General features: G+C 39.3%; 1 protein-coding gene across 5 annotated transcripts in view; it reads left to right on the forward strand.

Annotated features, from left to right (window-relative positions):
• The window catches only part of klhl13 (kelch-like family member 13), a 45,151-nt gene extending 20,003 nt beyond the window's left edge, over window positions 1–25,148 (forward strand). For 4 of the 5 annotated variants that reach the window (XM_082550163.1, XM_082550164.1, XM_082550165.1 and 1 more), the window contains 6 exons: window positions 9,705–9,846; window positions 11,339–11,471; window positions 13,179–13,375; window positions 14,552–15,347; window positions 18,927–19,040; window positions 24,018–25,148. In XM_082550163.1, coding sequence (XP_082406289.1) covers window positions 9,705–9,846; window positions 11,339–11,471; window positions 13,179–13,375; window positions 14,552–15,347; window positions 18,927–19,040; window positions 24,018–24,505 — 1,870 coding nt within the window. In that variant the 3' untranslated portion in view covers window positions 24,506–25,148. Of the gene's footprint in view, window positions 1–1,655; window positions 1,728–9,704; window positions 9,847–11,338; window positions 11,472–13,178; window positions 13,376–14,551; window positions 15,348–18,926; window positions 19,041–24,017 lie in introns of all 5 variants that reach the window. The other variant, XM_082550166.1, reaches the window with a different exon arrangement.
• Window positions 25,149–26,798: the final 1,650 nt, after the last annotated feature.

A 26,798-nucleotide genomic window follows, 5' to 3' on the forward strand; every position in this document is an offset into this window, starting at 1 on the left:
GATATTAAAATGGATTGTATAGCATCACATATTTTGCACTTGTCGTTGTAGTTAGAAGTACATTTTCTAGTGGTTGAGGAAAGACCTGAACAAAGGCTTTCATCTGTACCACCATTATACAGATTCTTTAACTGAATTGTTATCAATGTGCCAATGTAGTTGCTAAGGTAACTGCATTTCAAGGTACTACCTGATAGTAATTTTAACAACTTTGTCTATGCATAAAATCTAGGATAGATCTCTTTATTGACTTTAAAAGAGGGATTTATATCATCTGTAATCTATTACTTCACACTCAGCTTGTGAAGTGGTCAGTATTATGCATGTATTAAAATGTTTTAAAGTCAAATGAAATAAAATGGTTTTCTTAGAATATATTAAGGCTTCTGATATAATACCAACTTCTAGGGAATGGGGGGTTATTCTATACATGATCAAGTAACTTGTGATTTTGTTTAAGCGTATTTATTGGAGAAAATGTAAAAATTTTACCTTCATGCTATATTATGAATAGTATATTTTTCATTACAGGCCCTCAAAGTACACATGTTAGTTATGCCTTTCTGTGAGCTCAAATTTCAGCATTTTAAAGAACTAAGGAACATCAGTTTTGTTTCTCCATTTCATGGCTGTTAGCTACATTTGCAACCGTTTACAATATGACTAAATTATAAAATTATTTTGACACGGTATGAATCACAGCCAGAAGATAAGCAAGGCATCAAAATGCAGGTTAAAAAAAAGAGAGAGACGGTAGATATGCTATAATTTGTTTTGACAGCCACCTATCCCACATGGTAACGTTACCCCTTGAAGTTTAGCCAAAGTGCACTTTTTAAATTTCTTTCACATCCACGACACCAATGTTTGGTTTTCTTACTCTTTATGCAAAACCTTAAACTGATGACGTTTTGTTTTTCAAGTTGATGTATCCTGTGATTTTTGTTCTTAAAGTTGGTTATATGAAAAAACTTTCTTCAGTGGCTTAAAATGTGAAAAGTTTGCCCTCAATCCTGTGTACTTCAAGATTTTCATAGCAAAGGCAAGATTTTGCACGGCTTTATGTAGTACATACAAGTTATTGTACAAAAAAATAATTAAATAAATAAAAAATCAGACGGGAGGCACTGACTTTTAATGAAATTACCCCGGCAGTATGTGTGACAGTGTATGATACTGAGTGTTTGATAAGCAGTTTTGCATTCATCCACCCTCAGTGTTCAAAGGCTGAATGTGCTTCATGACCTGCTGAGTATTAAACTGTGAAATGAGTTTAGCGTTGAACTTGTGACAGCTTTTATTGAGCATAATCTTTCATACAAACACAACGCCACAATTAATACAGTGTTATATATTGCTATGTTTTAAAAAGTTCGTATGTGATTGTGCAAATGTTATATACGCATATAATATAGAAGCTTAGTAGAATTTATTTGAATGTAATAGTACTTTTATTCAAGATCAGAGAAAAAAATCCAACATAATATACATATTATTTTTGCGTTGGTCAGTGCTGCGTGCACTAAAGCTTTGTGTCTTCAGACTGCTCAGGGATGCAGCTAGAGATTCAAGACTCCGTTCTCTGGTCTGTGAGGAAGAGCAGAACTTTTATGTGGGATGCTGTAGCTGTTGTCTTCTTTGTTTCGTTCCGGCAGCCACCAACACTCCTTTGTGGTTTGGACAACCCACTCTCTCCTCGCTGCCTGTCCGACTTACCACCTGACGGGGTAAATGTACCAGTACATCGCCTGTGCTCTGTGTCAGTGTGATTGTGACTATTGTTAAAGCCATCAGTATTTCGTGGTAATGGTGTTCCTGCTAGACATGGTCCATTATCATCCTTGTAAAATGTACCTTATTACCAATTCCATTCTCTCATTGTCATCTAAAAGATGGTACTGTATTTAATTCTTAATCATTCATATGTAACAGACCTGTAGTAATATAGCTAGATCTCATATTTCTAGTTTTCCTTACCTCCTGTGGTGGTAGAGGTCTCCGTGTTTTTGTGCTTATTTTGTCTGTTTATGTATCCTCATTGGTCCTCCTACCAGCTCCTCAGTTCAGCATGTGAAAGGAATAACAATTAGATTCACCCTGACCTTCTCTTAATGTTTATCCATCATATATCCCAAATGTCTTTGGCCTAATCGTTTGAGTCTTCACAAAAAAGTCTACACAGGAATGTTAGTTTGCTGAAGTCTTTGTGGTGTGTTAAAGTGCAAAGATGTGAAGCGAAGTGAGGTGACAGAAAAGCCTGCCTGATGAAGCTTTTTGTGAGTTTGAGGTCAGCTCAGCTTATCAGAGCCTAAAGTTTCTCTGTGAAGAAAAGAGGAGAAAGTTTTCCGCCCACAACTCCTAAGCTAACTTTTTTAATTTTTTATTAGCACGAATAATGAGTCTAAAGATTAACAATAATGACTTTTAAACCAGATTAGGCAGCAAAAGCATTCAGTGACATTTTTATAGTATAGCAAGTTGAAACCCTTTTTTTTTTTCCCACGTCCAACTGATCCAAAGTAATTGTGCCTCACATCGTTAATAATTCTGCATTTCCAGCCCTGTGTGCAGTTTTCCTTCACGGCAAAAAGATTCAGCATCTATAATTGTTGGTAAAGTTAATTACTGTGCAACAGTTACTATAAAAATAATTACTGAAAGATGGCTATTTACATTTCACACTAATGTACATCAAAAACATTACAATACCCAAGCAGACATTTAATTTCCATTCTGTGTTTGCAGACTAATGAATCTCTGCTCGCTTACATACTTTATTTGCTCACAGAGTAAAGCATAACAATAGCAGCAATCAGGCCAGTAATGAGCATTTTATTTTACTTAGTTAATGGTGTAGATCTTTTTTAAGTGACCATTTGATTTGTTGGGTCTTTAGTTGTGGAGTTCAGTAATTATTATGCATTTCTGAGTTTCTTTAATATGTGCAAGGTTAACGATCTAATGATTCACCATTTACTTATTCTGAAACCTAAAGGCAAAAATGCTGTATGTGTTTAAATGGCATTTTATTTCAAATGGCGAATCCTTTTTCTTTTTTTTTAATTGTAACTCAGGAGAGTGATCTTCCCTTTTTTTATTATCATTTCAATCTTGATCTTTGTCAAAACCATCAAAACTACTGTCTTAATACAGTCTTTAACGTTGACAAAATGGTTTGCGGCCAGTGAAAGTAGACCAGTTCTGTCACATTGCTTGAGGTCAGTTATTCAGGTCAAATGAGCGGTATTGCAGGTGATTCGCCAGCCTGCAGCCTGTGATGTTTTTAAAAATAAAGACACTGTTTTAAAAAACAATGCATGTTGCACTTGTGGACTCATTCATGTGCAGTCCTGTGAAAAACCATGCTATATGAGTCTTTGCACAGTTCTGTAAATGCTGCATAGGGTTTGAAGTGAGACTCTGCAAGCTGATCCCTTATAGTTATGGTTCTCTCTGTTCTTGACTAATAATGGTAAGAATATAATTTTTATAGTGAAGTCCTTGCTGCAGCATCCAGTTTTTAATGCAAATCTTACCTTTGCTGAGAGGTGTGTTTTGTTTTTTTTGTTTTTTTTGTTTTGTTTTTTCAATTTTGGGTTAACTATTGTGAAAAAGGAGACCTATTTGAGTTACACATCACAAGAAAATAGTCTCTAAAAAGTAAAACAACAACAACCAAACAAAAAAAAACAAAAAAACAAGTAGTCCCCCCATAGGGACTGCTTAAGAGGGTAAGTAGCAACAAGATACTGTTAATCAAACGTACTCAATTAACGGATAATGAGCCTCTGTGAGTATCTGTATAATAACAGAAAATTTGGCAGTTTTCTGTACAAAAGCTCAAATCCAGCAAATTTACCCCAAAGTCAGACTTTGCGGTGCTCAGATTTTTGCAGAAACCCCAAGAGCTGCTTGTCTGACTCAATTAGTATGTTTAGTGTTAAAGTTTGTGATGTTACAGTTAGAAAAAGAATGGCAAATGGACTGGAACTAGTTTGGTTTTTCTGCTACAACTCTCATTCACCCAATCACCTATATATTGTTACAGTGCCTTTATCTATACCTAATCACTATTGTATCAATTTACACATGTACACTGTGATGAATGGATCAGGGGCAATTTGAGCTTCAATATCTTTCCCAAGGATACTTTGACATATAGACTGTAGGAGCAACTCTACTACCTAAACCACAAGCGCTCTGGAGCCCTTTGTACACGGACCATTCAGCAGAAACTGGCTTCCACATAAGAAAAATAGGAGAACACTAGTATTGTTTAAACATGCATGCATGTATAATCTGTACCAATATCAAAGCAAACTTTGATAGAAGCAGGTGTGAATAATTATTTCGGCCTTTTAGCATTCATTACATCCTTTCTGTGAATTGCATCTGTTTTCCCCTTAGCCCACCCATCCATTTTCTTCTGCTTATCCAATTCAGGGTGATGGGGGTGGTTGGAGCCTATTATAGCTGCCATATGGTGAGCAGAGAGAGCAGGGTACAGCCTGGACAGGTCACCAGGGCTAACACAGACAGCCACACACACACACCTGTGGGCAATTTAGAATCACCAGTTAACCTAACCCTACTAATTGCTAGAGATGGCACGATACCACTTTTTTATGTCCGATACCGATACCGATATCATAAATTTGGATATCTGCCGATACCGATATGAATCCGATATAGTGTTTTTTAATCAACAAAACTGTTTTTTAAAATATCTTGCTGCATTTTGCAAGTCTGCAAGTTCATACTCAAGTTTAAAACAACAACTACACTAAAGCTATTCTGTTATACCTGTATGCAAAAAAAATATTTCATAGTTCAGCAATACTGATCAATCTAAAAAACTTAGACCTACACCATCCTCCCTATTCTGGTATTTTAAAGAGTACTTAGCGTAAATATTAAGCAACCTAACTAATAGGGTTCCAACTCCCAGCAACAACAAAAATAAATAAATAAAAAATAGGGAACCACCCCTCACGCTCCACCTCATGATGCTTAATCGACGTAATCAACCTTAATTTGATGCAGTGTGAAAAAAAATGCACAGAAATCAATTATTTTTCAAGAAATATTAAATAGATTCAACATCTTTCTTCAACAAAATTGCAGACTGCACAGATGGTACCTTCCCAAAGGAAAAAGTACTATAGCTTACTAGGGTATATATATTAGACTTAATAGTTACTATATACAGTAATGGACTTCTATTCATTTTACATCAAATTAAAACTTTGTGTGTCAGATAATTATTTATTAAAAGCTAGACATTTTAAATGAGAATAAGAAAGAAAAGTATGTCTTTGTGCCCCCTTTTCCCAGTTAATGCCCTATCGGCCCCCCTGGTTAAACTTTGCTAGATCCGCCCCTGCACAGTTACCAGCGTCAGCTACGTAGAAAAAGATCCTCGAGTAGAAAGTAATATTAAATAAATTCTAACAACAGCTTATCAAGCTTAAACGTGCTGCTGTTGTTCAGCCGCTGGTTTCCTCTTTCTGGTGCAAAGTGGGCCAAAAACAAAGAAGAGAGACGGCGTTGCGACAGAAAAGCCGATCAGCTGATCATTTAAGCAGTTTCACGATTGAAGTAGCAGCCGGAGAGCGAGAGGCAGTCGCTCGTTAAGCTTAACGCAGGAATGCTTTACAAACATTCAGAGATGGACTTACACACTTGCTTTACTTCTCTCGGGGATAACTTTGTCGAAGATGAAATGCCAGGTTGCTAGCGAAGCTCCAAATGCTATCCAGACCACCGACAGGTCCCGCATGCCACAGCCGCTCTATCACGTGATGCATACTGCTCTGACATGCTAACGTTCTGAGGCGAGTTACGGCGTGTTGCAAGTTTTGTGAGGTGCTTTCGTGATATTTAATGGATCGGATTACATTTTTTATTTTTCTCCGATATCCGATCCAGTCATTTAGGTCAGTATCGGACCGCTACCGATACGTAATATCGGATCGGTCCATCTCTACTAATTGCATGTCTGTGGACTGTGAGAGGAAGCCAGAGAGAATCCATGCAGACACGGGGAGATGATACAAATAGATGGCAGACTTAAAAACCCGAGTTCTCCCCTGTTCTTTTTCTTTCCCCCCACAAAAGAGATGTCATCAAAGTGTTTTTCTTTTTCATGACATGTTCAGTGTCCTGAAGAATTAGAATCACAGCAAAATACCTAGCTTTAACTATCTCGTTTCTTCTAATCAGATGTACCATGTTGTGCTACCAAATCTTTATGTAACAGATGAACACACCATCACACTTGATTACTCCTATAATAGACCTGCATCAAAAGCTTTAATGGATGTACAATTTACATAAGCAATGTTCTGCCTACTTATTACTGATGTACATAACGTTATATGAGATCAGTCTTAAAATAGATATGCATGTAATGCAGATGGAGGCAAGTGTTATATTCCCAACTTACTTTACCAGCTGGGACTATGTTTTCTTTATTTATGATTAAGTAAAAACCAGACATGTTAGAGATGCTGAGGAAATCTGAAGACTAGATGATTGGTTATTAGACTGAGCAGCTCCCTTTTTCTGTGATCAGAGTTGCTATACGAATATTGCTGCTAAGTAGAAAACAGACATATTTAGGAGACTCTCAATATCAAGAGCGTTCTTTAATTATTCATTGTGGGTGTGTAGTTTTCCGTATACTTAAAAAGAATAACTGTACACCCTCCTCTGTGTGTATGTTTATCTATCTGTTATTGGGACAGACATAAACTGTTTTTCAGTTTAAATGTGAAGCAATTTTAAAATATTACCTCCACCTAAATATGCCCCATTAATTTAATTTCATACATATGAAAGAAGAGCGTGACACTCAGCGGCTCACCCAGCCTTTTTATTAACATGTAAAAGCTATGTTTTATTCAGTGATGTTGAATAACAGCCCATCAAAGCACAGGGAACATTTACTCACAAATGGGAAAACCACTCCACTACCCACAAAAAATAAATAAATAAATTTTTAAAAAATCAAGCGCTCAGCCAGACAAGAACTTCAAATTACTTCCATTAGTCTCGTATATCTGACAAGCGCTGCCTGCTTATGGGGTCTGTTTGAAGACGCAAATTCACTTCTATGCTGAGCCAGACATTTTTGTGGGGTGAAAAAAAAAAAGGATTTCTAACCAGGCCAGTATTCGTCTGAAAATTAACACTGTTTGAGGCCCCAATTGCACATTAATTGCTGTTTATGTCATCTCAATATAGTGCATGGAGAATAGAAATAATATTTTAAGCCTAGTTTTCATTCTGTGTTAGAAATACAGATTTTTAATTGGCTACTGTGGACGCAGACTTGGCAAAGAAAGTTTTGTTTCTTTCCCATTAAAATAACTGCCCTTATTCAATCACATCATTGTTTTTATTGTCGGATTGTCATCATGTTCTTGCTTTTCTAGAAATGCAAGACAGGTGTTTCCGATTCTTTTGCGAACTGTTAACGCCAAAGTCAGCTGTTTTTTGTTTTGTTTTTGTGTTTGTTTTGTTTTTGGTACTTGGAGTAGAAAAGCAATCCAAATGATTTGCTTATGATATACACTATAGAGCTGTGTTGCTTGATAGCAAATGTTAGTATTGTTCTTCTTTTGATCCACAGCTCTTGTACCCAAATGAGCTTCATTCTCTAATGTCAGTTTTGTCTGAACAAAATGTACTCGTATCCCGAGAGTATCTGCCTTGGGGATCTGAGTCACACTTGCCGTCTTTCCATGTTCACCCTCTATGGAGCAGTTAGGGACTTTACACCCTATTACATCACATGTCGAGGTCGTAGTTGTATCTGAATTTTCATCCTTTTACACATTCATAGATTATAACAAAATGCTAAATTATCGTGCTCCCACGGCGCTGACTTTTTTCTCACAGACGGCTGCTGCAAGATTTCCCAGAGGACTCTTACTGTGTAGGATCCACGAAAGGATAAATGGCTCAGACATTATGCAAAACAACAACAAAAAAGCCCCAAAACTTTCATTTGCTTCAATCATCATTAGCAGTATTTTGTATCCTATCTTTTTTCCCCTCCCTAAGCTCTGAAACCTGAGAAATAATCACTGGACATGTAATATGCTTTCACCATTAGTCACATTATTTCTATTTAATGATCTTTTTCAGTGCTGCGCAGCTCATTTAAATTCATTAGAAGCTTTCTTCTTTTCATTTCCTCATTAAATTTCAAGAGATGATGCATTACATAGCTGTGATACCCATCAGCATCCAGCTTGACTCAAAAAACAGCTTAAGTGTCACTAAGTCTACATCGGGCGGTATTCTTGTTTGTTTATCACTTAGCCATTGCAGTTAGCTCATTTTTTTTGTGCACTGCAGAAAAATCCTTCAATGTCAACTTGAAGCCAGGCGCTTCACTTTCACCTTCACACTTACTTTTTCAAATATTTTGGTGTAATAATGTGTTTTGTGACACTCCGTGGCCTCCAGAGGTTTCAGTGTTTGTAAGAAATGTGCAATACTAAAAAACCTTGCACGAAGAAAAGAAGAGGGGAGTGGAAGGAAGGTGAGCTGCTGCTGAATGTATTGGAAGACAGGATGCAGTTGTCAGTGGCGAATCCATTTGCAAACTTTATGTCCATGTGTATTTCACTGAGATGTATATTCTTGCCATTTTAACATGATGGAGGCTCTAGATTGAAGGTGCTAGAGGTTGTCCAGAATGAAATCTATTCATCATCCAGGGACAATTCAGGGAGCTTCTCTTCATAATTTAAATATTGACTGTGTACTGTGGGAAATGGTGTATGTCTCCATTTATATAGTGATATTATCCTGTCTGTGTCTTGTTCACAAGCACACACTGGTGGCAGGAATCTACCAGGCACGGTGCTTTCCTGACCACTGGGACCAATTAGGAGTTTAGCCTCTTGTCCAAGGTCACTTTGACAGGTGGACAGAAGGAGCTTGGGATTGAACCGTTATACCACATCCACCTAAGTGGAAATCTTCAGTTCTGGCAAAAGGGCTCGTATACTGTGGCTACAGCAAATATCCACATCACATTTCATGTAAATTAGGGCAGAGGTCATTTTGGCACCGTGTTGAATATTCATGCCAGATCCTGCTGATGTTAGTGCTGGTGGTGTGACACAGACATATGTGCCTATAACTTGTTCATCTATACAACTAAAGAGGATAATGAAGGCTGTGAATATGACATTGGGATTTCAAAGCTTGTTTTTTTTCCACAGAATGTTTAGTGCATATCATTGCATGTTCATTTAAGTGCTAATTAACAAAAGTTAGAACGGATGCAATGTCAGCCTTGGGTATTTCACAATGTTTTACTGATATTATGGAGAAACATTTCTTGCATATTAGTATATTCTCATGGAATTCATGAGCAGCTTTTTAAGACTCGGGAGTGGCCTAGAGCTGGAGTCTGGTTGGTTAGAGCTTCGGGAAGATCATTGTACCTCGTTCACTTCCTTTGCCACAATTTCCCTCGCTGATTCAGTCTTGCAGTTCTACAACTTTTAGGTGACAGTCTAACAATTAAGCTACCGCCGCCCAAAATGTCCTTAAGCAGTGTCACTTTGAAAATGCATCTGTCCTACTTTCCAGAAGCTAAAATTAGAGGGAAATGTGCATTTGCTACCCGTTTGAAGTTAAAAAAAGAAAAAAAAAAGAAAAACTTATTTCCTTTTTCCTATTAGATCCCTCGTGGAGGACGACGACGCTCACATGAAAGTTGCTCTGGGCTATGGTGATATGGGCATCTCTGCTCACCTTCAGGCATCAAAGACTGGAAACACTCGATTTTTCACAAGCAACACGCACAGCTCAGTGGTTCTTCAGGTGAGAGTGCAGAAACATAGAGAAAACAAAGTGTAGAGTCAAATATCACCTTCGTCTGATAATAACATTAATGTTTGGCCTTACCATTTCTTTGGCGATCTCGTGAGTAGTTTCTATAGCTCTGCTCACAGGTGTTTGCAGATTGCAGGCCAGCAAGATGTTGAATATTTGTTTTAATTGGATTTCTTTGAAGATTAAAAACTGTTAACATTGCGGTATCACACAACATAAGGGAATTGATACCATGGATTCCTGGGCACAGTTTAATATCTCGTCTCGTGTTTCAGTAATAATCCAAAACAGTTGGGATTTGATGTCTATGTAATTTGATGTAAGGGGTGAGCGCAACCTGATTTACTGTTGATGAAAAATATAACAAAAGCTCACTCATCTTGTACATACACAACCCCCCCCCCCCAAAAAAAAAAAAAAGTCAGGAAGCTGCATAAATGTTACAGTTGGTGGCAGCTTTGGCATGTCACCGCTGATTGGTGCAAAGTGAAGATCAGCCTAAAGTTGTGCAAGTGAGTGCTGGCATCATGCTGTTTGCTGCAACAGCAATAACTGTCCTTCGTCATCGGCTCTCACTGAAAATGAATGGCCGTTGGCTGCTTTTGCAGCTCATTAATCTTTTGCTGCCACAGCACAGTAAGGGAATGCTAATGATTTTTCTAGCCTGATGTGATCGTACACCCTGATTATAGAATCTGTTAGTCTCAATTAGGTGGTGCATTTGGAAGCATCCACCAAAAAACCCGCCCACTGATTATTGCAGGGGTTGTGAGTCGGTATGTGTTATACAGGTTTTTTTTTTTTTTTTGTTTAATTCAATTTCGTTTTATTAAATAGCGCCAAATCACAGTAACTGTCGCCTCAAGGCGGTTTTTGGCTTGCACATTCTTAGTGCAACCCGCCATAACCATAATCAGAAGTGGTAGTCAGCTGGTAGGTTGTGAAATCAGGCGTTGGGTGAATAAGTGCAATATCCACTTATGAATTAAAGTGTGTTCGCCCATGTTTAGTGTAGGTAGTGCCTTTTAGCTGTAACTTTGCATCAGGTTTCTATGCCAACAAGAGAAAAAAATCCCTGTAATTCTAAACATGTCACTTTGAACCAGTTGTGCGTAAGAAAGCCAAGAAAATATGAAGGCAACAATCAAGTCGGTCAGCTCCAGCTCAAGACTAGAGTGCTGTCACGTATCATTTCAGGTCCATGAGCTCATGTCTGACAGGCCGTTGCTGACGGCATTTTGTTTTTATCCTCACTGAACCATACAAGTTCATTGTGTTGAGCCCTAAAGCAGTGACTGCTTTTTCCTTTTTTGGCAGCAGCCGTATTTGAAAGTTTTAGTATTGATGTTTTTCATCAGGCTTTGTCTAAGCCGAGATCTTCTTCTTGGGAGTAAAATCAGAGCTGTTCAGGTGCTCTAAGCTCAGGGTCAGCAACAAACCTCTCTCTCTTTCATGTTTTTTTTTTTTTTTCCTCTTTAAGGGATTTGACCAGCTGAGGATAGAGGGATTGCTCTGTGATGTCACATTGGTGGCTGGCGACTGTGATGAAGCTTTTCCTGTGCACCGTGCAATGATGGCCTCCTCCTCCGACTATTTCAAAGCCATGTTCACAGGTTGGTCTACAAGCCCTTACTCCAGCCAAACCACGATGTAGAATTTTGTGATATTTGTGACAGTGGCACAGGCATTTAAGTACTCTATATCTCTGTATTTTCCACTAAATTGCTTTCTTTTCATGAGGATTTCTGTTTCTACACAGTGGCAGTCATGTTGCTAGAATTTTGCATTGTGAATAAATTACTCAAATTGACCTTGTGCCCTCATCCCTCCAGTACTGAGCATATATTCATATTATAAAACCAGCTTGTTTGAGCCATTGTTATGCATTCATGTTCATGGTCATTTGTGCTGGCAATGAATATAAATGACCTACTTGCCTGTTTCATCTCCTTTGTGCACTGTATGCAGAGGCAGAAGAACCTTGAGCTCTTTTTAAGTACATAGAGAGTGTTTGTGTGGTATTTTCAGGAATAACAGACTGCAAAAAATTTTCTTCGTTCACTTTCGGATAACAAAGATATCTGGGCAATTAAACTGAAAGCTTTTAATCTGACGCAGGGAAAACGAGTAGCACAGATGTTGTCAGAGAACGCAACCTTACTGCACTGAATTTATCTTGTATTAACCCGTAGGTGTTTACTTTCATGACTCAAGCTTTGATGGGCAACTTGTCATCAAGTAACATTACGTTCTATATGATGAGCAGTGCACATGAATTTCTTTTTCTTTGTTTGGTCCAGATTAGCTTGCGAAATATAACGGAACAGAGGAAAGCTTTTTGTTTTGTCTTATTTTACTAATGAGTTAGCTTAGGGCTGTGCGATATGACCAAAATCTCATATCCCGATATAAGAATTCTATTGTCTGATAACGATATAAATCACAAAAATGTAACATTTTCTGTAAATTCTGTGAATCTCGGGCAGCTCGACTTGCAGAAAGTGTTTCCAGCTGCGGGTCATGTAGCTGGAGTCTATACAAACTATACATTTTTAGACATAAGTTGTAAAGGCCGCCGTTTTTTTTTTTGTGAGTATTTATTACACGGTGTGCTGCGGGGGAAAACCTGTTCTAACGGTTGAGTCCAAGGTTTATTTTTTAGCACCTGGCGGCTCTTTTTTTAATTCTCATCCGTAAATAATCTGCTCTTTCACGTGATTCAGTTTATTTTGAAAAGTCTCAACAGGATCTTGAGCTTTATTGTGAAAGATTTATGTGGAACATAAACAAGCAGACACGTGAAGGTGTTACCGTCGCTGTTGCTAAAATAAATGCATAAAAACAGGCGCTTGTCCATCTGTAGTGTGGTTGTGTGGTTATATAAAATATAAGAGAAAGAGAGAACTTTTAAGAAATTAATATAGCCACTACAGTGACCATCAAAACGATGAAAAAATATTGCCGTAAACAGTTTATTTTGCGACACCACGAAACAAACGATAGCGTAAAATGAAACGATAGACGTTTTTAAATCGTCATCCGATATATATCGTTATATCGAACAGCCTTAAGTTAGCTTATTAGTGAAAAGGGAATGCTCTGAGTGTAAATGTTGAACAAAAGTGCTCCCTTATGCTTACTATTCTTGGTGACATAAGTCATTTGACTGTAAAAACATTGGTATTGACATTTGCATCTACGTGACGTGTGCATATATTAGCTTTTATTCTTTTGAATAAAAAAAACTATCTGAGTTGAACCATATAAAGATACTATATGTTCAGTTAGTTTCTTCTTTCCCTTACTCTCCTCTGGTGCAGGTGGAATGAAAGAACAGGATTTAATGTGTATCAAGCTGCATGGAGTAAACCGAATAGGCCTCAAGAAGATTATTGACTTTATCTACACGGCAAAGTTGTCACTCAACATGGAGAATCTGCAAGACACACTTGAGGCAGCCAGCTTCTTACAAATCCTTCCAGTGCTGGACTTTTGCAAGGTCTTTCTCATCTCTGGGGTAAGGAAATTCTCACAAAAGTTGTGTTTTTACAGCTATCCTGCAGCTTTTAAGTTAGCTTATTGTCTGAATTAACTGGATATAAAATTTGAAACTTTTTTTCATAAACATTGTGTCATTTTAAACAAATTCCATCTAATCCACAAGTACAAGCTGCAATAGTTGCACACTCTTACTATTTGCACATCCTCTACAGAGAAAATAGCAAAGTAGAGTATGACAAGAGGGCCACCTCAATGCCAACCACATATATTCAATTTGTGTAATGTACTTGGATATTTATGATTTCAAAATATTGTATCTATTAGAGCTGTTTTGTTATATTTTCTAACTTTGTAATTTAATTTAATATATTTTAGTTTAGTTACTATTCTTGGTGTCTTTGACTGTGACCACATCATTTCATCAGGGATTAAAAAAGTATCTTGATTCTGAATATTTTGGATTTGAACTGGTGGGAAGGTTGTGAGAGCATGCCTGTGAGGCAGGGTAAGAGCAAAAAACCAAAGACTTATTTTAAATGAAGAAAAAGTACGTTTGAAGAACAATTTTGTTTACGGGTTGTGCTTGTTGTACAGAGTCAAGAGAAATCAGCTTTTAATTATAATTTCAACTGTTAATATGTCTGCCTGCTTTCATTAGCTAAAGTTATCATGCAGTGACTATTAATGCTGACAGCAAAGTGTTTAAAAATGTATGTACTTGTTTTTTCTTTAATGCAGTGCAGCAATCTGTTTTTACTGATAAATTTATCAAGGTGTATTAAAGCTGGTTTTCTTGCCAACTGTCTGAAAACCCACGTTTTTTAAATTTAAAGTGATATAAAATGGACAAAAGCAGCAGAGTCAGTTGACATCTGCTGTGTGTTAAATTGCTAAAGCACTGATTCTTTGTAATGAGACTTCTTTCCCTTGAGCTGAGAATTAGTCAATATCATAGCATATTCTTTCATTTATGTTTCATTCACTGGGACTTGAAACTAGCAAAAGGCCTGTAAATTCACAGAGCAAGGGACTGAGGACATTTTTCCATAGATTTCTATACAACTAAAGGAATGACCAATTGTAGGCCAAGAGTTTGTTTTACTTTCCAAGGGCTGTAAGCTACATCCATCCTTTTCTTTTCACGCTTACTTGCAGCTTTCCAAGATTTTTTACTTGTTTTTTTTCTGTCAAGGTTTCTCTGGACAACTGTGTAGAAGTGGGACGCATTGCCAACACATACAACCTCACAGAGGTGGATAAATACGTCAACAATTTCATCCTGAAGAACTTTCCCTCATTGCTGGGCACGGGGGAGTTTGTCAAGCTACCATTTGAACGCTTGGCTTTTGTACTGTCCAGTAACAGCTTAAAACACTGCACTGAGTTGGACCTGTTCAAGGCGGCTTGCCGCTGGCTACGCTTTGAAGACAGCCGTATGGACTATGCCCCAAAGCTCATGAAGAACATCCGCTTTCCTCTCATGAACCCGCAGGATCTCATCAATCACGTGCAGACTGTGGACTTTATGCGTACAGACAACACCTGTGTCAACCTTCTCCTGGAAGCTAGCAACTACCAAATGATGCCCTACATGCAGCCAGTTATGCAGTCAGAACGGACAGCCATCCGCTCAGACAGTGCCCACCTGGTCACTCTGGGTGGTGTTCTGCGCCAGCAGCTTGTTGTGAGCAAGGAGCTGCGTCTCTTTGATGAGAGGGCTCACGAATGGAAGGCGCTGGCGCCCATGGACGCACCTCGTTACCAACACGGCATTGCGGTCATCGGCAACTTTCTCTATGTTGTGGGTGGCCAAAGCAACTACGACACCAAAGGCAAAACAGCAGTGGACACGGTGTTCCGATATGACCCTCGCTACAACAAATGGATCCAGGTGGCATGCCTTAATGAGAAACGTACCTTCTTCCACCTCAGTGCACTCAAGGGACACCTCTACGCTGTCGGTGGAAGGAATGCTGCAGGGGAGCTTGGTGAGTTTATTTCCCCCACTTGTTTGCTTTTGTTTCCTTTTAAGCAACAACAGGGGCCTTTAATTAATATTGTATGAGATTTTACACTTTTAATATGAGAGAGCAGTGTGAGAAAGAATGAGCGCTTTAATAAGGCTGCAAGCATACCGACGCCAAGTAATCAAGAGCCGTGCATACACATCATTTGCTGTTTCAACATGTCGCACACATAATGTGTGTGTAATTTAATAAAATTTAGAGGATGGGCACATTATCACAAACACCCTCCCAATCGAATGTAATCCATTACAAAAGCATTTCAGCACATGCAGAATCAATTTCAGTCATCGCAGCCTCAGAGAAGTGTCATGGTTTTTGATGAGGTGTTGTTTAGGGTGTCATAATATATCATGAATAAAATAAGTTTAGATTTTTTTCTCTCTCCGTGTAATAAATTGCAGTGCAATACAACAAAGCCACAGCCTACGCTGATGCAGTCTTAACAAAGTCACAGTGTTTCTATTTGTTCAGAGCTGTGGTAGGTACATAACATTGAACTGTAGGTGATGAGATACAGCTGAAGGGAGGATTAAATAAAGAGGTGGATACATGTTGCCAGTGGCGTTTTCAGTGATTAAAAAGGGAAGAAAAAAAAAAAGCGGGTCATATCAGATCAACTTGTATCAGTAATCTGATGCTTTTACAAGCTTTTTGGTTCACATTTCATCCCTCTGGTGGAAAGACGAAAAGCCAACAGATGTATTTATACATTTATATCTAGTCTTTGTAATTTGGTTGTTGATGCTGAGTAACCAATCTGCAATCTCTGCACCAACTGTAGACCACAGAGAGGTGCCACCCAGTACTTAAATTCAGCTCTGTAGCTGCAGTGGACAGAGAGAGGCTACTGTGGAAGCAGTCTGGGTTATAATTAGACCAAAAAACACAGCACCAGTTCACTGTCAGTCTACACAGCTGCCTCTTCCTTCTTTACGTTTCACTGCCCTTTAACTGCATGCGGTTAGGCCTCCATGTTTTTCTGGATGTGCCCCTTTTATTATATTTGTTTGCTCTGGGTAGATCACGAGGGTGTGGTTTTTCTGTTACGTCAGAAATGCCTAGATTTTAAAAGAAAATCTTCACGACATAGAAACGAATATTTAGAATATACTTGCAGACCTGAGTGTTGCATGGATTTTAGTTTTGTGCTGCTTTTATATTTTCAAAAGGATGTAACAAAGATGCACGTACTTACTAATTCTAGTTCACCATGTTGTAAACCCTTTTATAGCTCTTGCACAATAACAGCTCAGTCTTTTAATATAAAAATAAGACTGCATCAGGCACCTATATATGCTTTAATTGAAAAAGAAGCAAAATGTACAGGTCTCGCTGTATGTCACCACAAGCTGCCAGTTTTTAAAATTATTATTCTATTTTCTATTTTCTATTTCTATTGTTGTGGTGAAGAACTTGTAGAAAGAAAAAAAATCCATGCTAATTACAAATGTGACCTTTCCAGCTTACAGAAGAAAATCATACATTGAATACATTTCAAGGTTTAAATGCAATTTATAATTTCTTTATTGAGAAGTTGCTTGTGATGAATTCCATTTTCAGCAACTTTGCAGTTTAGATACGGTCAGCACAACTGTGCTATTTCCATCAAGTTGGTGTGAGAGTTTGTATACTGCTGAAGGTCACTTTGATAATAGTCGTTGAGCAAGCAGACCTAGGTATCCACTGATTTCCTTGGTGAGACTTATCCAGCTGGTCCAGAGGTGACTCACAATCCTTGTGAGGGAACAAAAAAACCAAAAACAAACTGCCTGTAAATCTGTTAACTATAGAAGATGACCAAAAGTTTGTGAACTACATTGGATTACCAGGATTTCTAAACTTATTGATGATACATTTAAATTTGTTCTGACTCATTTATGAAGAAACACAATGTGAGTGAACTAATAACACAATGGTTTAATCATTTACAGTGCAGGCTGGAAAAAACCGGCTCCTGAGCTGAGTAACTAACAGGAGCTCCTCTATAACCCCATATACTTCAGTGGCTTATGAGTCTTGTAAAATGAGGAGGAATTTTGAAGGACTGCACTAAACAAAAATCTTTATCTATTTCTATAATGATATGATTGAACAAAACTCACAAGCTTATACTATTCAGACTATAAAAGCTGTTGTGACGCTGATTTTCTTGTGAGCTTGGGTTTATTGTTTTCTCTCATCACCGAGCGTTCTCAAAGCTTCAGGGAATGCACTGCTGCCCTGGAAATTTCTTCATTGAAATTTAGCAGTGCGACAGACTGGCGACCTGTCCAGGGTGTACCCTGCCTCTCACCCTAAGACAGCTGGGATAGGCTCCAGCCCTCCAGCCCCCCCCCCCCCCCCCCCCGCCCCCCCGCCACCCTGAAAAAGGATAAGCAGAAGCGAATGGATGGATGGATGGAAATTTTGAATTCATTCTTCCCTACACTATTGTAAGGCACCCAGGCCTCAGGTAGCAAAGCATCCCTGAATAATGATACCACCTCCACTATGCCTTACAGCTTTGGTGTTTGTTTCAGGAATGAAAAGAGTTTAAGCAGGTTGTAGAGATTCGTTTTGCAGGTAACGTTGGGCTCATTTCCACCGTTTCTATTGGGATGTACTCTGTATTTAAGTCTGTTTGTGCTTAACTGTCTCAGTTGTAATTTTTGCAGGTAGCTGCTTCTGGAAAGTGGAGCAACAGTCCTGATTGTTCAGAATTTTTCCTCACTCATGTCTTTAGAAATACCTGTGTAGCCTTTCCCAGCTCAGTGTACTCCTGTAGCACTCTTCTGAGGTTCTGTGAAAGTTCATTGAAGCATGTTTATGGGGATTGGCTCATCTACAACCTACATTTCCAGACTCCGTAATTGGAGCACCTCACTTCAAATACTTTCTTCAGCAAGTTCAATCCAGAAATGTCGAAAACTGGATCCCAGATATAGTGAACGCAGAAATGATGAAACAGATCAGCCACTGGTGAAACCCATTTTATTTGCCAGGAAGCCTGGAGCAAGTCAACAGGGGAATTATGGGACTGTAACCCATAATAAATGGAGAAATTCTGGTAATTCTTAGTAGTTCACAAATCTTTGTCATAAATGTTAACAAGCTCTAGTGAAATGGAAACGTGTGATTCTGCATTGTTAAACTGTGGTGTTTGATGTGAAGGTAAATCATTACCCTTCTCCATCAATGCAGTGATCATACATGTTGATGGACCCTGGCTGGCTGGCTGGTTTTGGGGTTCCCAGCCAGCAATTATCAGCCTGTGAGCATCTGATATGAACCCTAAGGTCCCCTTTCTGATTTCTCTGATATTTTATAGAACCATCAGACACCTTAAGATGAAAGCTCGAACAATCTCACTATTTCCTGCACAGTCAGTGCATTCAGAGCTGGTGGGGATGTGTACTCTCTATTTAAATCCTTGTTTTAGCTCCCACGCTGAGACCCTCCAAGGCCTCATTTGCTGCTGTTTGTCCTCCTTAGTTGTGTCTTGACCTACTTTCTACTAATACAGTCTTTTTTTTTTCTCTTTTTTTCATCTGTTTCTTCAAGCTACTGTGGAGTGCTACAACCCAAGGACAAATGAATGGACATACGTTGCCAAAATGAATGAGCCACATTATGGCCACGCTGGGACGGTGTACGGTGGTTATATGTATATTTCAGGTAAGTGGCTCCAGGGAGTTTTGAGTTTATTATCGGCTTAAATAAATAGAGATGTAATGTTGCATGACTGGGTAAGAGTTGTTTTTTTTAATTGCATGTTTTAAAGTTACAATAGCAATAAATTTTATTCTCTGAATGTGTTATATAACTGCAAGGTGGGGTCACAATAGTATCTCATTTTAGACAAACCGTACATAGAGTTCTGGAGTTATATGTGAGTCAGGATTTTTCTGACAGCCTGTTAATGCTAGGTGTTTTTATCTTTCAAACTTCATATAAAGAAAGTGTCTTTCACACTTCCAGACTTTTGCAAATCTTTCCTCACACTTTATTCATCTATGCTGAGCATGCTTTTGGAGCCTGCGAGGGTTCAACACTTAGGGCAGATGGCGGACACTGAGAATTGGGCCTTCAGCCAGCCAGTACTTTCTCTTTAGGTGACACCTGGGCACTTGTTCACTTAATACGACGGAAAACAAATCCTGCAGTATGGAGATGAGCCCTAGTTTCTTAGTGTGACTAATCCAGAGAGGTGCTACAAAAGATGGGGAACGGTGGTGGTGGTGGAGGGGGATTGGGAAGGATGGAGCAAAGTAGAGGACTAGAGCCTGTGTAGGAGGTGTAACACAGAAGAGACTGTAATAATCCCTCCTGGCCATGGGTACTATGATCCATCTGCAACACATGAGCAAAAAAATTGTTTTATGCAAAAATATTTTAAAAAATAGATAATGGTTTTCAGCATTGTTTTTTTTTTTTTTTTAATATATATATATATAGAAGGGGAGATAGAAGTAACAATCAGAATGGAAATGGTGTTGGTATTTTGATCCTTTAATCCTCCTGAATATGAATACATTATGAACACCAACACTTACATAGTTGCATTAAACGCATATTGTACTTACAGTGCCACCTGGGAAACTTTAGCTAATGAAAATAAAATATTGAAATGCTCTCTAGCAGCAATATACTAGCAGCAGTATTAAACCAATTTACAGTCTGAGGTGTTGACCAGCTTGCATGCAGTTTTATTAGATCCAGCAGTGTGATCACTGTGCACACAAGCCGTGAATTCAATCCACAGACCTGCAAATGTTTGCCGGTGTTAGATGGTCCTACAGAAGGCACCTCACATTCTCTATCACATTGGTTCCAGTTATCTTTCATGTTTAGCTGGAAAAAATTGCCACATTAAAAGTACATGCAGCCCCTTTGATTTGATTTTTATATCACCGAACTCTGACGTGCTGGAAAGAGGCCAAAAGCTAAGGACTACCTCCACACATGAGTACTATCAGGGTTTATATAAACAATTTTTAATTAGTTAATATTTCACATTATCAGGGAGAAGAACTGGGGCATGTTTGGGATCACACAGATCACAAGATTTGGCAGACCTAATATTAGAGTGGAGCCGAGATGAAAGCCACACATTTTACTTTTTAATATAACTAAAGTGAAATGATGAATAACAAAACGGTCACGGCCTGAGCTAATCTGCTGGTAGCCAGCTGTATGAATCGCTTCGCCCCTGGCAGTACTTTCCACTTCGTAGCGTTTATTTCCACTTTTTGATAGTCTAATGGCTTATCCTTTGTGTGTGTGTGTGTACGTTTGTGTGTTGGTCTCATGCTTCAGAGATACAATCAATCACAGTTCAGCAGTCTTGTAAATTCTGCTATTGTAACAGCTGGCTGTGCACCTGTGACAGCTGAAAATATGTGTCAGGGAAAATGAACGCTTGCGTTACACGATCAAGCTGGTCAGGCAGTTTTCTGAGTACAGCTGTGGGTTATAACACAACAGCGTGTTTTCAAGTGCCTTTAATGCCCACGGCACAGGTAAAAGAGCATTACCCATTAGTGCAGTTTTGTTCCGGCGAGTCCCTGCTGTAGCGTCCGCGGTCTCAGAGGTTACAGTCGCGCTGTGCAAGGTGACCCGAGCTAGAGTGCACTTCTGTGTCTAGCTGTCACAGTACATCAGGTCACATTCTCCGGCTGTGCTGCTGCGCTGTCTGAAGGTATTCTGTCAGCTGGATGAGCCTGACGAATGCACTCAGCCCACAGACCATCACGGCTCAAGTGGTGTGACAGAGTTCAGACACAAGCACTGAAAACGGCACAGAGCAACGCTGCTGCTGGTCCACATTCCTGTCGAGAGATTAAGACCCTTTGGTTTTACTATTACACTTTTTCCGAGTGTTCTGATGATTTGTGTGTGATTGTTGCTTCACTGACTGGGGATTTTTGAGGTTTTCACAACTCGCTAGTTGTCTGCTAATGGTGTTTTTATGTAAAGAAAAAAATGTTGATGTAAATCTCATGGTTGAGATTTTTATTTTTATTTTTTTTCCTCCATTAAAGATGATTATATTTGATCATTTATATTAATCGGGACATTTTATATTTTAAAAATCTAAAGTACTCTCCGCTTTAATTCATCTATGCTGAACATGCATTTAATGTCAGTGAGAGCTGACAGTAATCTCAAATGGATATGGTTCTGTAATGCAAACCTTCTTTCTTCAGGTTACTCTGAAAAGTGAGAAGAGGGTAAAAATTTCAGATCAGGATATTTTCTAGTGTAAAAATCTGCTGGGCTGAATGTGCTTTTTGATTCTTAGCTTACATGTGTGTTTATATTTAATTTCTTTGCATTAATAGTGACATTTCTGCACTAAGCTTGTACTGGCCTGCAGAGTTGTTTGGATAAATTGAAATAGTTGAAAGTGGTCATTTGAAAGATGGTTAAGAAAGATTCCTTTTCATATTTTTTCTTATTTCTGACAGTCTGCTAGGTATTTGTATGTTTGAACTCGCTACATCATTTAAAAACACTGTCTTTCACACTTACAGATTTATGCTAATCATTCCTCACACCTTTGATTCATCTGTGCTGAACATGCATTTGAAGTCTGTTTGGGCTCAGTGCAGAGAACTGACGGTGCTCACGAATATTAGGTTTCCAAATGATGATGTCCTGTGATGGCTCCACATTGAATCATATGAAATGTTGGTCGTATTGACATAGTTGCTGCTCTCGTGATATAATGGAGGTGTTGGTTAAGACGGTTACAGCGTAGCTCCTCTGCCTTTTTTGTGTGGAGTTATGAAGTGAATTTAAAAAATAAGGGGCTTCTGCTTAAAACCTTAAGAGAAAGTGTGTTGAATTTCATTGTATGACTTAAAACCCAGAAGTGATGACCCATAATGGCTCATAACTGTCTGAAATTTCAATTTGCTGCTCACCTCAAGAGTAAATAACTGTCTATTTTATCAGGAATAGTGAATAGAGGGAACAGGGGAGCCATTTAGAGCTCATATTCCTGCAGGGACTAATAGTCAGAGTGAGATGTCATACGGCTGTAAAATGAACTTGACAGTACGACTTCAAGAGGGTGATTATGCTCAATGGAGAAACGCAAGTGACTGAAAGTATTTTGCATGACACAGAGGCCATAAATGCAAACCTCTCCATTCTTCAAGCCACTCTGAAAAGTGAGAAGAAAGTAAAAACTGGTTTCATCAAGCCTGCGCTGCCTTTTGTATGTTAATGTCAGTCTACATATATTTTAAACCACTCTGCAGTAACGCTAATCAATACATGGATACATAGATCGTTACATATGGGCTCTCTAACTCATTATGGGGTATTTTTGGAATCTGCTAAGCCCCCTCCCCACCTCCCCGTCTATTTCACATCATTTCTGTGAGTCCCACATATGTTGGCACTGATTCAACCAGGTTGCTGGTTTTACAAGGGGACTCTGCAGTTGTTTTATATCTGCATGGCTGAGCAGGGAAATGTTTTGGCGTGGTAAAACAAGGGCATATGTAGCAGACATTATGAACAATATCGCAGTCTGCCCTAAGCTGCCTATGGAAGGCCAAAAGCTCCTCGGCAAGTTTGTCAGAGCTGGGATCAATTTGGCAAAATCTTGTCTGCTCTTAGTGTCTCTCTAATGGCGCTGATTAGACAAAGATACTGGAAAACTGATCAGACATTATTGTATTAGGGAAAGGCCAAAGCTATTGAACTGAATCAAAATAGCAGCACACTCCCTTGAGAGGTATTACAAGGAGGCTATTTTGACTCCAGCACTGTTCTCTTGTCAGGGTTTTAATAGCTGATTTGCTCCGTGGACTACTTGGATAAGGAAAATGGATGGTGAGGCCATCTTTGAACCTGATCAGCTAAGGGGTTGCTCCATCAGAGATCTGAGTCATGGCAGCTGAATAGACGGCTTAGGCCTGAACAATAAACCGAGCGCACGATCACTGGGCAGCAAGAAAAGAGGGTTACTGCCTGTATTCGGCGTGCTCTGCAAATCTTCACTGGATTTGCTCCTAGTCAATCTGCCTGGGGGGGAGGGGTAGGCTGGCTTCCACCCAAATGCATGCTGGGATTGTGTTCCTCTTTATTTTAAGCCTTCCCTGTAGACATGTCCTGTTTTTTTGTTTTTTTTTGGTTGTGTTTTTTTTCCCTCCTTCCCCACTTTCCCTCAGCATTGTGTGTTGCGGTGTCTACAGACTGTTTGCGTGAATGCGCGTGCATGCGTGGACGCTTTGTAATGGTGTTCCACTTTGTACTGAGCGCTCCTCATCAGCATTATTTCATGTTGTGGAAAAGAGGCTGAAAAGCTATTGATGTCACCTCGGTTTGTGAAATCAGTGTTTAGCCTGCAAATTGGCGGGTGGGTTCGAGTGAAGGTGTGGAAAAAGGGGATCAAAGAGAAGTCAGAGGTCTTTTTTTTTTTGTTTTTGTTTTTGTTTTGTTTTTTGTTTTTTTTTTAATGTGCGGCCTTCCAGCGTCAGAGCTGGCTGATGCTCCACATTGCCCAGATGAATAAAAAGGTTGGCTGACTTGAGCGAACGAGTCATTAATCTGTCTGAGTGACAGCTTCTCCCAACTAATGAGCCTTGAGCCCTAATTTCCATGCTCTTGTTTCATTTTATATTTTTTTTCTTGCTGCAGGTGGAATCACTCACGACACTTTTCAGAAGGAGCTGATGTGCTTTGACCCGGATGCCGATAAATGGACTCAGAAAGCGCCCATGACGACAGTTCGCGGCCTCCACTGCATGTGCACGGTGGGCGACCGTCTTTACGTGATCGGAGGCAATCATTTCAGGGGCACCAGCGACTACGACGACGTCCTCAGCTGCGAATACTACTCCCCCGCCCTCGACTTGTGGACACCTATCGCCGCCATGTTGCGAGGTCAGAGCGACGTGGGCGTGGCCGTGTTTGAGAATAAGATTTACGTGGTGGGCGGCTACTCGTGGAACAATAGGTGCATGGTGGAAATAGTACAGAAGTACGACCCCGAGAAAGACGAATGGCACAAAGTTTTCGACTTGCCCGAGTCACTGGGGGGGATCCGAGCCTGCACACTCACAGTTTTCCCCCCTGATGATATGTCGGGCTCACCCTCCAGAGAGTCGCCGCTTTCAGCACCTTGATGAGCAAAGGGGGTGAGCCCTACTCCGCTCATACCCCCGTAACCCTTCCCCACCCCCCGACAGCCCCCCTCAACAAACACACCTTATAGACTTTGTTTGCACTTCCTTTATGGACAACATCTGTACTGCATCCCAAATTACCCCCCCAAGTCCACATCCCCTAAAGCTGTGCAGAACCCCGCCTCCCACATCTGCGTGATGAAACCTACATACCAACATGGTTTGGCAACCTAATTACATGTTAATTTTGCATACTTGGTATATTTTGGCAGGAAAAAAAACAACAACAACAAAAAAAACAACCTCCACTTGAAAAGTGACTTTGCAAATCAACTTTTCTACCTGATGTCCAGACTTTTCTTATGTCTCGTTTCTTTTGGTGTTCTACCTTGAGATGTTGACTACCACACTGACTCTCTCTTCTAGTCTATGCCAGGTTAGATGCAGGTGACGCCCTCCTCAGACAGCAAACGCATAGGGACCGATGAGCTTTTGAAAGACAAGTGGTTTTTAACTCAGGGGTTGGCCCAGGCCCCATCTTCGTCTCTCTTGCAGTTTCACTTCTTTCCTGCTGTTGGTATGAAACTGTTAACAAAAATGGTGTTTTCTAAATTTAATAAACATAATTTTGAAAGTAATCAAATATTGTCCTCTTCACTGGCTACAGCTTGAAGTTGCACGTATCCAGGTCGTATTTTGATGTCTGAGTGAATCTAAAATCTCTTATACAGGATTCATGATCATTAATCAGCTGAGAGAGAGTTGGCTTCCTTTGTTGCTTTGTAAACTTGTCTGTAATGAATGAGCTGTGAATGACGTGAAGGAAAAGATCAATCAGTCTGTTTGTGGGGAACGATGACTTCGCTTTTATACTGCGGAGCTGGACTGTATGCAGTAAAGGATAACCGCAGACATAGAGTGTGATTTTTCTTTTTAGAGCCACGCTGTTGAAGCACTGTCCACCCAGTGATGCAAACTACACTGCTGACAAGTGTTAACTGGAATTTGGCAATTCCACCGCTGTCACCTCTTCTCCTGCCATCATGACAGACGGTAATGTCGCCCACAATCTGCCCACCTGCTCCCGGATCATTAAAGCCTTAATAGCAGCATATGGTGTCCGAGACGTCGGCTTCAAGCTGTTACTAGGAACAAAAGGTTTGTGTAATCATCAGGTGAGTTGGCTCCAGAGCTTTAAATCCTCATTATAGTCCCATTATGTCCCTTTAATGAGATGCTGCAATGGTGCTTGAGATTTGAGATTTGAATGCCTGTTTCTGTGTTTTCCAGAGCAATAATCTACTATAGGTCTGTCTTTTAATTAGATTGTTTTAACATGTTATGAATTGATATGCGTTTGTGCCTTTTTTTAATGTTTCATTTTGAGGCTCTTATGTGCTAAACGGGTCAGTCTTGTTTCATTAGCTACATTTTAGCTTGGTCGTGTTTTTTTGGGGGTTATGTTAATGTCACACGTCAAAAAGCTTTTTTTTTTTTTTTTCTAAAGAGTCTTATTATGAAGTCCTTTTTAAATGTAACAGTCTGCATCATTCATCTAGTTTTAAAAATAGGCACTTTGTAATCATTTTAATGGAAAGCCACTGAATACACAGAGGAGCAAAACATGTGATGCGCACAGCTGCTAGATGAGGTTGCAGGAGTAGGACTTCAGTGCTGTTGTTGCCTGGACATTTAACTGAAAATAACCCTTACACTGGTTACCATTTACCCTGTGGATCCGCTGAATATGAGAGAAGTAATGAGAGCAAAGAGAAGAGGATGGAGTGATGCTGCAGGTAGAAAGTAGTAAGATAAGATGATAACCGCTTCAGTTAGCATGCTGGGAAAAAGGGTGATTATTTAGACTGAGAGACTCTTTAAGGCTAATAACCTAATCCACCTCCTATCGTGTAAAGTTTGATTGCTAAGAAACATTTTCTGCTAATTGAATATGTCCCTGATATAACGAGTTTATGTAAGTTTGTCAGCTAAAGAATCTTTCTTTTAGTTGTTATGCTGTGGTACTTTTCTTTTTATTATGCTTGCAGTCTTAGCCAGTTGGAGCAAATAACTGAAAGTATAAAGGCAAAGAATTTTCAAGCCATGCTGATGCTGGACTTTATTATCTGTATATTCTAGCAACTGGTAATTCACTCGGTGTAAATGGTAAAATAATTTCTTCTGGATCAGAATTATTATAGTTTTATTTTTTTTATTTCCTAATTAGTTTTGGTTTTTAATTAATTGTAGTTTCTTGAGTGGATCTTCCTATTTCAGTTTTGTTTGTATTGTT

This window comes from Aulonocara stuartgranti (genome assembly GCF_965226115.1).
Source record: "Aulonocara stuartgranti genome assembly, chromosome: 10".
NCBI classification, from domain to species: Eukaryota; Metazoa; Chordata; class Actinopteri; order Cichliformes; family Cichlidae; genus Aulonocara; species Aulonocara stuartgranti.